A 13,376-nucleotide genomic window follows, 5' to 3' on the forward strand; every position below is an offset into this window, starting at 1 on the left:
CAGTGGGGGCGGGTGGAGGAGGGGAACACAGCTGTGGTTGTTATTATTACTACAAATTTTATATTATTTTACAAATGGTAAGGGAGAAATTATGGAATACTAATTAGTTTCATCTATGAAGCATTTATGAAAAACATGTAACCTTAATTTAATCAAGCTTAAAATAAATTTAAATTTATAGGATACTGAACATACAAATAAAAATCACATAAATACAGATGTGCCCCACCCCCCCCTTTTTTTTTTGGCTTTTTGAGACAGGGTTTCACTATGCAGTTCAGGCTGGCCTTGAACTCGCTTTGTAGCCCAGGCTGCCCTGGAACTCACAGTGATTTGCCCACTGCTCCTAGCCTCCCCTGGGCTAGGATTACAGGCCTACACCACCACGCCTGGCAGATGTAGGACATTTTATAAGACACTTTTCAGTGTTTTTTCTTTGGCACTGGGGATCAAACTTACAACCTCATACTTGCCAAGCAGGTGCTTATGCTGCTGAGCTAAATCCCGGCCCACTTGTAGATCTTTTCAAGAAATTGTCCCGAGTCAGATGTGGTGGCACATACATGTAATTCTAGCACTCTGGGAAGCAGAGGCAGAATTCCAAATTCTACCCCAGTCTCAAAATAAAAAGTAGAAATGGGTTGGGGATGTAGATCAGTGCAAAGATCCTGGGTTCAGTCCCCAATACTGCTGAAACAAATACACAAACAAATAAATTAATTAAATCCTAGGCCAAGGGTAAAGTTTAGTATGAGAGTATGTACTAAGAAGGGGTTTACACCTCAGTACAAGAGTGAAAATAAATAGGACAAAACTGAACTCCCAAATAAACCAGTCCTAATTAAAACTAAAAACAATGAGGATACTCTTAAGATACCTAAAATTTATACTGACAGTCAAATACAATGTATATGCCTCGACTGGATCCTGGCTAGTGAAAAAAGAGCTTGGCCTTTTGTAATGTTTATTAATAAATGTACCAGGAATAAGAGATTAAAAAAATCATTAAACACCACAAAACCAGGCACGGTGGCTCATATCTATAATCCCAGAACCTGGGGAGGTGGAGATAGGAAGACCTCAAGTTCCAGTTCAGACTAGGATCTCAAATAAATAAATAAAAAACTGGGTTTGTTGGTGCATGTCTCTAATCCCAACACTGGGAGACAGGCAGGAGAATCACAATATACTCAACGCTAGCCTCATCTACACAATGAGTTTAAGGCCTGCTTGAATTACATAGTGAGACCCAATCTCAAAGAAATGTATATGTGTGTAGGAGAGACATGCAAACATCCTGAGTTCAATCCCCAGTATCACTAAGAACCAAAAAAAAAAAAAAAACAAAAAAACGCTTATTATGTTTTCAATCAATGAAATGGAGGTTTTTATCTTGTAATACAATTCTTTTCATATATTCCCCTCAGGAAATACAGCGTTTTTTTTTTTTTTCTTTTGAGATACAGTCTTGTTGTATAGTCCAGGCACCTTGCACTTGGGTCAATCTTCCTATTCAGCCTCCCAAGTACAATTACTGGGATTACCGGTATTTACCACCATGGCTAGCCAATTCTTCTTATGGCTTTAGAGACTTCTAAACAAAAGACTATCATAAGGAAAAAACAGTGATTATACAGCAAAGAAATAGTTCTCTTCAAATGTCTGTCATGAAATCTCTCCTTAGGGGGGCTGGGGGTTTAGCTCAGCGGCATAAGCGCCTGCCTTGAAAGCAGGCAGTCGTGAGTTCGATCCCCGGTACCGGTAAAAAGGAAAAAGACCAAAAAAAAAAAAAAAAAAAAAGAAATCTCTCCTTAGGTATCAAAGGATAATAGAGATAGGGGCAATTAAATGTAATGTTATATCCTGTATTGAATCCTGGAAAAAAAAAAGTATTAATGGGAAAGTTGGGCAAGGGATTTAGCTTAGCAGCATGGCACCTGTCTGGCAAGCGCCAAGTCCTGAGTTCAACTGTTGGTACCAAAAAAGTGAGAAAGTTGGGGAAGGTGGGATAAAGCCTGTTTACAATATTATACCAGTATCAATTTTTAAATATAGATAGATAGACAGACTGTTTTATTATGTTGTGTGGTCTAGTTTCAAAAACTCTTCAGCTCAAGTATCCTCTCACCACAGCCTTCTGAGGGCTGGGAATAAAGGCAAATGCCAGCACAAGGTCCAAAATCAATTTTTTATTTTTGGTAACTGTACCATGGTTGTGTAAGATGTTAAATTGAGAAGTTGGGTGAAGATTGAGAAAGAACTGTGTTAGCTCCACAAATTTATGCCTACTTTTACTAACTTTTGTTCTTATAAGAAATTCCCAGCCAAGCACGGTGATTTATGCCTATAATCTATAATCTATAATCCCAGCATCAAGAAAGCTAAAGCAGGAGGATCACAAATTGAAGCCCAGCCTGAGCAATTAAGCGAGACCTTGTCTTAAAAATAGGACTGACAAGGGCCCGGGATTCAGCTCAGCAGCCTAAGATCTGCCTGGCAAGCATGAGGTCTTGAGTTCGATTCCCAGTACCAAAAACATAAAAAAACAGGATTGGGAAGCTGGGCATGGTGGTACACTCCTGTAATCCCAGCACTTGGGAGGCTGAAGCAGGAGGATCATTTGAAAGTTTGAGACCAGCCTGGGCTACAAAGTGAGCTCAAAGCCAGCCTGAACTGCATAGCAAGACCCTGTCTTAAAAAGACAAAACAAAAACAAACAAACAAATAACCCCCCCTCCCCCACAACACGATGAGTACATAGCTTGGTGAAGGCCCACAGCTCAAAATAAGGAAGAAGAGAAGGAAAGGAGGCAGGAAGGGAAGTATATTGTGTCAGGTTGTTGATACATGCCTTTAATCCCAGCAGTAGGGAGGCTGAGTTGGAAGCGGGAGGATCTCAAGTTCAGCACCATAGTGAATATACAGTGAGACCTTGACTCAAAAATTAAACACACAAAAGAAATGTTTGTTATTGCCTTTGATTTTATTCATTCATTTACTCATTTAATGGAGCTTGTCATATTCCATGAGCTCTTAGAACATTTGTCAATGAATTCTAAGGCTCTTCAGAGGAAATTGTACACAGAACTCTATCTCAACCTTGCACATCATTTCAATAAACTACAAGTAGCACACAGTACAAGCTCTTTTGTTTTTGTTTTTGGTACTAGGGATCAAGCTCACAATCTGGTGCTTGCCAGGCAGGCGCTTATGCACTGAACTAAATCCCCAGCCCCAGTACAACAGTTTTATATTAAAGAAATCAGATGACAAAATCTTATTCCTCCTTGTACAAATAAACAAACATGGGGACTGGACCCAATACAATAATATTTTTATTTTTACATCGAATTTTTATAAACAACTTTTCCTTTTTTTTTTTGAGTCAAGGTATCATTATGTGGTACAGGCTGGCCCTGAACTCCTATGTAGCCCAGATTGGCTTTGAACTTTGAACAATCTTCTTGCCTCAGCCTCCCAAGTGCAGGAATACAAGTGTATGCCACCACCCCAGCTACAGACATCTTAATATTACTTTTCAAATCTATTTGCTAAATACTAGTTTGGGACAGCCCCTCCCAAAATATAAAATAGGCATTCTTCTTCTTTTTTTTTTTTTTTTTTGGTCTTTTTCGTTTTTATCGGTACCAGGGATCAAACTCACGACTGCACACTTGCAAGGCTTATGCCGTTGAGCTAAATCCCCAGCCCTAAAATGGGCATTCTTTTTATACCCAAGATATTGTAAATGGAAAATAAACAAGTTTATTATACTCTATAAAATTGTCTTAAAGTTTGTCCTCATCTTTACACATGAATGTTTTAGTTTTTCCACTTTGTCACACTATTGTTTCTGAGGCTAAAGGAGTTTCTATTTGTTTTTTGTTGTTGTTGTTTTTGGTACTGGGGATCGAACTCAGAACCTTGCACTTGTCAGTCCAGGCACTTATACTGCTGAGCTAAATCCCCAGCCCCAGAAGTATCCTATTTGAAGTACGGATTTAAATATTATACATCCTAGTTTCTTTCCTTCTGGATCCTTTTTTTTTCCTTTAGTACTGGAAACTGAAGAATCCCTTTGTATTTTAAGAGAAATTATTACCCTGTGGCACTGCCTGACTCCCTACAAAAGCTGAGAATGCCAAGAAGGCTTTGCAGGCCTCCCTGAGCTAAAGTATGTACACATGATGCAAGCTACATCACAGATGCCAGTACTACTGGGCAGACTCCAGAGAGAAGGCTTTAAAAAGCAGATTGTTGGGAATAGTGACACATATCTTCAATCTCAGCTACTTGGCAGATGGACGCAGGAAGATCCCACATTTGTGGTGAACCTGGACAACTCATTAAAATCTGAAACCTAAAATCTAAAAGAAAGGGCTAGGTATGGTGGTGTTTGCCTATAAACTTAGCAATCAGGAGGCAGAGGCAGGAAGATCTTTGTGAATTCCACACCAGCCTGGGGTTCGTAGTGATTTATTTCAAAACCAGCCTTAATTAATAGCAAGACCCTGTCTTAAAAAACAAAATCATAAGAGAACAAAAATAAATCAATAGAAGTTTTAAAAGAGGCAAGCTATATAGCTCAAAGGGTAGAACACGTCCCACTCTCAGTAGTAGATGAGATTGCAGCTTCCTTCCTGGGATCATCCGAGGGGTGATTATGATCACGATCTAAGTATTGTGATGCAAAATCATGTGATGGTCTCTTTTTCCTAAACATCTTCTAAGCCAAGTTCCAGGACTTCCCTGCAAATTTTGAAAGCCTAATATGTTTTTAATTTTTTATACTTCAATTATTTTTCCTGATACTTGTTTTTATGTCTTACTACAAAAACTGGTACTGGATCAGATTTCTTGTCAAGATGCCTCCTACTCTACAAAACAAAAGTGTGAAGTTTCATTATATTTATTCTTATTTTTCAATGCTTGATTTTTTTGAAGACCATTTGGTTGGGGGTAGTACTGGGAATTGAATTCAGGGCTTTGCACATTTTTTTCTTTACATTTTGGGAGACTAATTCCCTAAATTGCCCAGGCTGACTTAGCACTTTGAATCCTTCTACCTCAGACTCCCAAGCAGCTGGGATTACAGTGTGTGCCACCATGCTCAGCTTTGAAATGTCTTTTTAGCTATTCCTTGGATATTTTGCTAACAGCAAGGATTTAAGTATCCTATATTGGCATGTACAAACACATCTGATGTTGTTTATCAATCCTGTTGTTTATCAGTGTTGTGCAGAAGTAGAAATTAAAAACAGGAAAAGAACTATTAAGGCAATGATCGAGAATATCAGTTTAATGTTGTTAAAACAAAGTATATGACATTGCCTCACAATTCTGATGACTGCAAAGTCCAAACAGCATGGTACAGCATGTGACGAGATCCCTGGCTTCAGCACAACAAAGTGGAGAAGAAAGGAAGTAGCCACATAGAGACCTAGCATGTGGGCTGGTCTTCTTTCAACAGTCTCACAAGAACTACTAGATCCTTGCCAAGGTGGTACCCCCTCAAGACCTTCCCACTTTTTTTGTAGGTCCCACCCCTTAATTAAGGTTCCACCACATCTTAACATTGCCAAACCCCCAGGACATGTACATTCAAACAACAGCATGTCTTCTTTGGGCAACTGGATAGATATGAACATAAAATGTATCTTGGTTAATACTATATCTAGAACTTCGAATACAGCTCAATGGAAGAGCACAGTATTTAGCACCTTCGCACTCACAAACACCTAGATATGAATCCTAGTGTTATTCATACATAATCATAATGTATCAGCTGCTTCCTGGGAAGAATTATATTATGCTTATATATGAGAACGCCCTTATGCTTAGGAGATAGCAGTATTTAAGTGTAAAATGTCATTATCGTCAAATAAATCATATGCTTCAACCCCAAAACAAAATAAATAAGACAAATTCAAAGCTGGGCATGGTGACACACACCTGTAATCCCAGCACATGCAAGGATCATTGTGAGTTAACCAGCCTTGGTTAAAAAGTGAGCTCATGGCCAGCCTAACCTGCAGAGTTTAACTCTTGTCTCAAAAAGAGATGGGGAAAAAAGCAGATTTGGTTAATACATTATTTTTATAGCTTTTTCTGTAATTTTTAGCTTTTTTTGAGAAGTGAGAGTCAATGGAGAAATCATTAATGCTATTAGTAAAAACATGACAGCTCTAAAAGAAAAAGAATTTCAGGTCACCTTAATACTTTTTTTTTGCTAACAATCTTCTGGGCCAGGATAGTGATGCATGCCTATTTTTTTTATTTTCTTAGTCGGGGTCGTTAGGTAGTACAAGCTGGCCTTGGCTATACTATGTAGCCCAGGCTGGCCATGAACTCATGGCAATCCTCCTGCCTCTGCCTCCCAAGTGCTGGGATTGCAGGTGTGCACCACCATGCCTGGCTCTAGCACCTGTTTCATTTGCAGTTAAAACCATACACACCAATTGATTTGAACAAATGTATCCAAATGACACTTGCAGATCTCAAGGGCTATGCATGTCGGACTGTTTTTACTTCTATTTTGCAACAAATTTTTTGTATGTTTTGTCGAGGCCAGGTCTCCCTGTCTAGTGCAGGCTGCCACGCTGCCTGACTCAACAAACTAACATTTTAGGTGATAATTATATAAGTAAACCCACTTACTGTTGATGTCATTGTCATGATACATTTGATCCACTAGTAATTCCTGTTAAGATTTTTTCAAACCATTTCTTGTAACTTCCACCAGTACTGAGTTATAAGCCTCCCTTCTGTCCTTGATTTTGCCTTTTAATGGTTAAGACATACGGGTTTTATCACCCCTTAAAGACATAGTCCTCATGGGGCCATACGAGATGCCCTTCTAATCTCCCCCTAAACCTTACTCTCCCATTCTAACCAATCTTCTCTGCTTCGCGCTACCCAATAAGCATGGGCCACTGACTCTTTCAAGAAAGCTTCTTCCTCAACTATATGCATGGTTCTCCCTCACCTCTAATTTCCTACTGAAATATCACTTATTAAAGAATGACTTTACTAGCTGGGCGTGGTGGCTCATGCCTGTAATCCCAGCACTCAGGAGACTGAGACAGGAGGATCGTTGCGAGTTCGAGACCAGCCTAGGCTACGAGTAAGCTTAAGGCCAGTCTGAAGTGCATAGTGAAACCCTGTTTCAAAAAAGACACACAGAAAAAAGAATCACTTTACTATTCTTTATCATGTCCACACTGTTCTTCCTCTCCATAGCATTTATGTTGTGGTTGATATATTATGAAAACTTGAACAGTTTAGAAATTTAACTAAGAGACTCAACAGGGAGCCAAGGTTCTTAACTCTGTAAATACCCTCATGTGGTGCATGAGGAAGGCAAAGAGATTTTGAGTGATACACTCACGGGGAGAGGGTGAGGGTGGAGGTGGGCTGTGCACAATATAAATAAGAAAAAGCGCTTGCTCTGCCCTCTTTTGCTGGCTGCTGCCTTGAAGTGTTGCCTCTGTGCCATGCTACCCTACCTTGGAACCAGTTGATTATGGACTGAAACCTCCACAAACAGTGAGCTAAATAAATTTTTCTTTAATTTTGGGTGTTGGGTATTTTGTCCCAGCAAGCAGAAAAGTAACCAAGACAACTTATCAACATCTGACATAATTATTAATGTAAGTTCTTAAAGGACCTGCTTACATACTTGTGTTACCAGTTCCAAGAACAATGAAACCCATGGGGTATGTTCTCAAATATTACTGAACAAATATAATGTTGCTGTTTTTTGGCAGTGGAGATTGAACCACTGGGCTACATATCCAGCCCTTTTCATTTTTGAGACTCCTTAAGTTGTCCAGGAGGGCCTTGAATGATTAGACAGTGATCCTCAACCTCTTGAGTAGGTTTGTAAGTATGGGCCACCTCATCTAGCTCAAATACTAATAGTTATTTGCACACATTTTAAGTATTATCCAATAATTATCTCACTTTAGTTAACATCATTTTTAACCTTACCTCCCAGCACAATCACAATCCAATTTCCAGTTAAGACTGAATAATCACATTTAACTAACACAAAGTAGATGGTATTTCATACTGATTACAAGGCCAAAGCCTTTTGGAGAGGACAGGAGGTGGACAATAAGATGAAATACAGTGATGGAAACATAAGGCTTATATTTGTACAGCAATTATTCAGCTGGAGGCTTTAAAGCTGCTTTGTAATTTATAGACCTACATTCCTAGCAAACAAAAAAGCTACAGGATAACCATGTAGTTATCTCTAAAAACAGTATTATTCATACAATTGAAAGGATTTTGCCCTAGATAGGACAGGACAGCAGTGAGAGGCAGGACCAAGGGACATTTACCTTGAGGTCATTTCCGCGCCCCTAGGCAATTTACCTGTGGCCGAAATGAATTCCAGTGGGCCTGGTCAGCAATGCCCCTCTAGGCACCACTCCAGACCAAAGCTATATGTATGCCCCCCACACCAAGTGTTCGGCAGAAAAACCCAGACCCCGGAGGTCATGGAGTTTCTCTCCACATCCTTAAAATAAAGGCCACTTTACTTTATATTCTGTCTTCTAAAATCCTATCACAATTTTTGTTTTTTAGACAGGATCTCATAGTGCCCTTTTGGCCTTAGCCTCCCAAGTGCTAAATTACAGACATGTACTACCATGACCGCCCTTATATGCATTTGAGAGTAATCACACTAAGGTGCCTGGGTCTGAGGGAATTAATGTCCATCAGCTAACACCAACAATGTTTTTCTAGTTGAGTGTGCAGCTTTTAATTCACAAAGCATATGTTTTTAAAGTGACCAAGGCCAAATCAGATCCACTATACACGTTTTTATTTTTTTCATTTAGACAATTTCAAATTTATACATGAGAATAGTATATATACATTACCCATTCACTCACTACAAATGTTTGAACTTATTAATTGTACCTTGAACACTCTTCAAAATAATTTTGAAAAAAAAATATATATTTTCTTTTAACGGTAGCAAAGTTTTATCAAAGGTAGGAAAAGAAACAGGCTGCATTTGGCTAAGTAAATGTAGGGAAACAAGTATACCTGTAAAGTGTGAGAATGGGCCACCATGGAAGAGTAGAGTAGCCTTGAAGTGTACACTTTAAGAAAAGTTTCTTTTTCTTTTCTTTTTTTTTTTGGTCTTTTTCATTTTTATCTATACCAGGGATCAAACTCGCAGGACTGCCTGCTTGCAAGGCAGGCACTTATGCCGCTAAGCTAAATCCCCAACCCCAAGAAAAGTTTCTTACAATGTTTCTTAAGTATTACCTACAAGAAAATGAATACTGGCAAGCTTGAATTGACAAGGTGCTACTAAACACCCAGATGTGGCAAATCTGAGTCATTTAGGAAAAAAGGTGATGCTAATTTATTCTCAGACTATTCTCAACACTGAGTAAAAAAAAAAAAAAAATCCTGTTTTACTTCCACAAAAATGTATCAAATTTTAAATGAATTTACTGATCATTTATCACAAACCAGATGCTGTGCTAAGCACAAATTAAAGGCCTCTGACTTCTAGAGTCATTAAAGCAAACAACAGTAAAATACTGCTAAGAAAACTTAAAAGAGACTGGAATCTATGCTCAATCTACATGTGCCTAACTGGAAGGAGGGGGTTTTGGCTGAGGGATGAAAACAGGAGAAGGCAGTAAGAAATTCCAGGTCGCAGACTACTTTAGGAAGAAGTTAGAAAAACACCTAAAAAACAAAACAATCCAAAAACTTAAATGGAGTGTTTTACTAAGCCATACAAGGCACAATTATTAACAGTGTTAAAAGCCAAGGACAGTAGTGTTTCCAGATAAAAGATCAAAAAGGTATTCGATTGTGGGTTAGTCAAACTCTGAGCTTAACTCTTCCTTGGCTACAAATTAGAATAGAGTTCTGGTGAGAATTGAATGAGCATGTGGAGTATTGAGCACAGAGCCTGGTACACGCAAAGCATTCAGTAACTATGAATGAATATAACTTACTTTCCTTGCCAAAAATTAGTCCTTGTTCTCCAGTCCAGTACTATTTAACTATCTGTTTTTGCAGACTGGCCTGACAATGTTTGTCTTCTTTATCTAATATTCTCAAATCAATGTACTAAAAAAGTTAAATTACTAGATACTTCTAGTAGTTTCTGAAATTACAAAATAAGAATTTTAAATGTAAATACATTTTAAAATGAGTAGGTCTTAACCCAATATGCTGCTATCACATCTCTAGTTATGATGCAAGAGGAAAAAAAAAGTTTCCATAAACATCATGAATCTAAGTTTTTTAGGGAATAATCATTTTAACGATACAATCTTGCCAAAAAACAAAGGTCATGCTTTAATCGTTGCATCCCTATGATACTCAAAGGTAACAGATTATCAAATAAACTAGCAAATTACTTAACCTATCAGAAAACAAGTATAGCTACAATTTCAATATACATTAGAAATACTAAAACTTAAACTTTTGGTGATGAAAAAACACACATAGTTTAGAAATTAGTATCTAGAGAATTGTAAAAAGAAACCTAAAATAGCATTTTCAATGCACTGAGTCTTCAAACTGCCTATATTTCAAGAATAAAAAACAAAAGCTAGGTGTAGAATTCACTGAAATGTTAACTGTGAGAAGACATGTTAAATGTTTCATTTTACCATCTGTGACAAACATGTTGCAAATATCAAATAAAATTTAAAAGCAAAATAAAAATAAAAAAACGGGATCCCCCCTTTTTTTTCTTTTACGAGAAATGCAACAAAGGGAAGATCATCTAACTAATACAGTAATACTCAAAAACAAAAGAATGCAGTATGGGAGGTTGCGCGACAAATACACTCAAAGCTCAGGTTATTTAACACTACTAAAAATTCCTAAGACTCGACTAAATTAAGGTATTTATCAACTGTTGCTTCATAAAAACTGCTTGATCAATAACTTGTCAATCAAGAGAGTAGTAGGCGACTATAAACCTGTATTAAATCCACTTCCCCTCAGTAGATTTATCCATCCGGGAGAGATTTCATTTTTAAAAAGCAGTTTGAAAATCCTTGGGGCGTCCGGTTAGGCTTTTTGGTCGAGGGTCGGGGTGCTACAGAAGGAAAGCCAAGGAGAGGATAAAGAAAGACGTTTGGCTTTTTTCCAGTTGGCAAATACGAGAATAAAGTTTACCTCCGTCTCAAGGGGAAAACAAAACCCTACCAACATAAATAAAATGAAAGAAAGTTTCAGGAGGAAATCAATTAAGACTAAAACTAAAAAGAGGCGCGGGGGGGGGTTAAGAGTATGGGATAAAAAGAAGCTTCGCCGTGTTCTAAACTGGTTTGAATTAAAAAGTCTTTGCTCCGAGTCTAAGGACCTCCCAAGGCCGTGGCGAGGCCAAAGGCCACGCAGCGCTGCAGTTACGGTGCGGGGATTAATGTCGGGGGCTGCGCCCCCTCTCCCTCCATCTGTCCTCTCAGCCCAGGGCTCGGCTCTAAGCATCCAGCTGTGTGTTAAGGAGAGGAACCACGATATCGCGGCGTCCACGGAGAACAATAGGCTGGGGAGCGGCGTAGGGCCGAGGCCTCCCTCCGGGACGACCACCATCCCGCCTCCCTCATTGCTGCTCCAGACTCACAGAGTCTTGGGCATCTCGTCCTCCATGGCGGCTGCTGTTGCGGCGGCGCCTCTCGATCCAGCTCCCTTCCTTTCACTACCTCCCAAATCGTTTGAGCGGTTATGGTTGAGAAATAGCGGGATTTCGCGGCTGACCGGAGGTTACTCCGCCTTCTTTGTCGGCGGCAATTACACCTAAATGCCCGGCCCAGCGCGAACAATGAAGCCCTGATTCAAGATGGCGGCGAACCGGGCGCCTGGAAGCAGCCAGCGAAGTGACCCGGGCCGCGCAGGCGCAGAATAACCTTGTGTTTAACCTCGCAGCCGCCAGGGTACACCTCAATCCATAGGTTCACTTGTTGCGCAGCCGCTCTTCCACTCCATGCGGGGGAAGGCTCAAACGGCGCAGGCGCAAAGTTAACTATTTCTGGACCTGGCGCAAAATTCTGGCAGCTGCAGACGCAAATGTTTCAACAATGAGTTATAATAAAATAGAAGTCTGCGTAAGAATGAGGAGCCCGAATATTTCCAAGGAAGAAAAGACACAAGATTCTTGGAGTAAAATTCTTTAACTCAGTTGTCCATGAAAAGAGTAACTGCGCCGCCCGGGAATCGAACCCGGGTCGCAAGAATGGGAATCTTGCATGATACCACTACACCAGCGGCGCTGTTGGAAATCAGGACCTCCCAAAGTTCCTTAGGACTATATGTAAGTGTAAATTCTTGCTTGAAGGTAAAGTTCGTATTTATTCATTTAAAATAAAAAGTTTATTAACATTTTATAATGTCATTTTTCCTTCTTATAATAAAGGATTTGTCTTTTGTCTAATGGAACTAAATGAAAGTTTATTTAATTTTATTTTATATTTGTAATTTAAAATAATATTATACTACAAAAAATTACTTATGTAGGGACTCAGGATGTAGTTCAGCTCAAGGAGATGAGTTCAATTCCCAGCACTGCAAAACAAAACAAAACAAAACACCCAAAAAAGGAAATTTTAAATCCTGTTTATTGAAATAGGATTCCTATTTTATTTTATTTTAAAAAGTGTTTCAGTAAAAAGAATCTGCCTTGTTGGTATTAACCAATGTTTTTGAAAGCTGGAAAAATATTTTCAGACATTGATTTTTCTTTATATTTGTATTTCTCTGGTGCACTGAATGTACATTGTAAAGCATTTAAGAAATAATTACTACTGCAAATTGGCCACAAGTATCTTAAATCAGTCAGGGGATATATTAACTTTATCCTTTTAAGAGAATTAGGACTCTGAAACATGGGTCAGTGTACTCACTGTGTGTTTCATACATTTAATAAGTTATCTGAAATACATGTTTTCAAAATTTTTATTTATCTTTTGGGGTCCCCCCCCCCTCACAACATAGTGCAGGCTGGCCCTGAACTTGCTTGGGTAGCCCTTTTTTAAAAAAAAAAAATATTTTTTATAAAAAAATTAAAAGAAAAAAGTTTAAGATAAAAGGGGACATAATATAGTAACACAGGTCAGAACAGAAAAATTTAAGCAAAATAGTGTTTTACCACAAGATAACCCGACATAACAGTAGCTACCATAGTGTCTCTTTCCTTGAAATATTTGAGTATAACTTTGTATAGCATCAAACACAACATGACAGTGTAAAACCATTCAAGAGAATGAAAGTATTACAGGGTATTTAGAATCAACTAATAGAAAACGAACAATGGTTTCTATATTATCTCCTTGTCTATAAAAAATTTTGTTTATACTATCATATATAATAAAATCCAATAGGATACA

General features: G+C 38.6%; 1 protein-coding gene and 1 non-coding gene across 10 annotated transcripts in view; both read right to left on the minus strand.

The window, feature by feature from the left end:
• The window catches only part of Tia1 (TIA1 cytotoxic granule associated RNA binding protein), a 34,037-nt gene extending 22,156 nt beyond the window's left edge, over positions 1-11,881 (minus strand). For 3 of the 9 annotated variants that reach the window (XM_023564795.2, XM_013151588.3, XM_013151586.3), the window contains exon 1: positions 11,618-11,872. In XM_023564795.2, the coding sequence (XP_023420563.1) occupies positions 11,618-11,643 (26 nt within the window). In that variant the 5' untranslated portion in view covers positions 11,644-11,872. Of the gene's footprint in view, positions 1-11,617 lie in introns of all 9 variants that reach the window. The other 6 variants (XM_023564794.2, XM_013151587.3, XM_005003359.4 and 3 more) reach the window with 4 other exon arrangements.
• A 311-nt stretch (positions 11,882-12,192) lies between these two features.
• On the minus strand, positions 12,193-12,263 carry Trnag-ccc (transfer RNA glycine (anticodon CCC)). Its single transcript has one exon. It is a non-coding gene; the product is annotated as a tRNA-Gly (tRNA).
• Positions 12,264-13,376: the final 1,113 nt, after the last annotated feature.

Source organism: Cavia porcellus, unplaced genomic scaffold, assembly GCF_034190915.1.
Source record: "Cavia porcellus strain 051 isolate PalLab524CR breed Dunkin Hartley unplaced genomic scaffold, mCavPor4.1 scaffold_18, whole genome shotgun sequence".
NCBI lineage: Eukaryota > Metazoa > Chordata > Mammalia > Rodentia > Caviidae > Cavia > Cavia porcellus.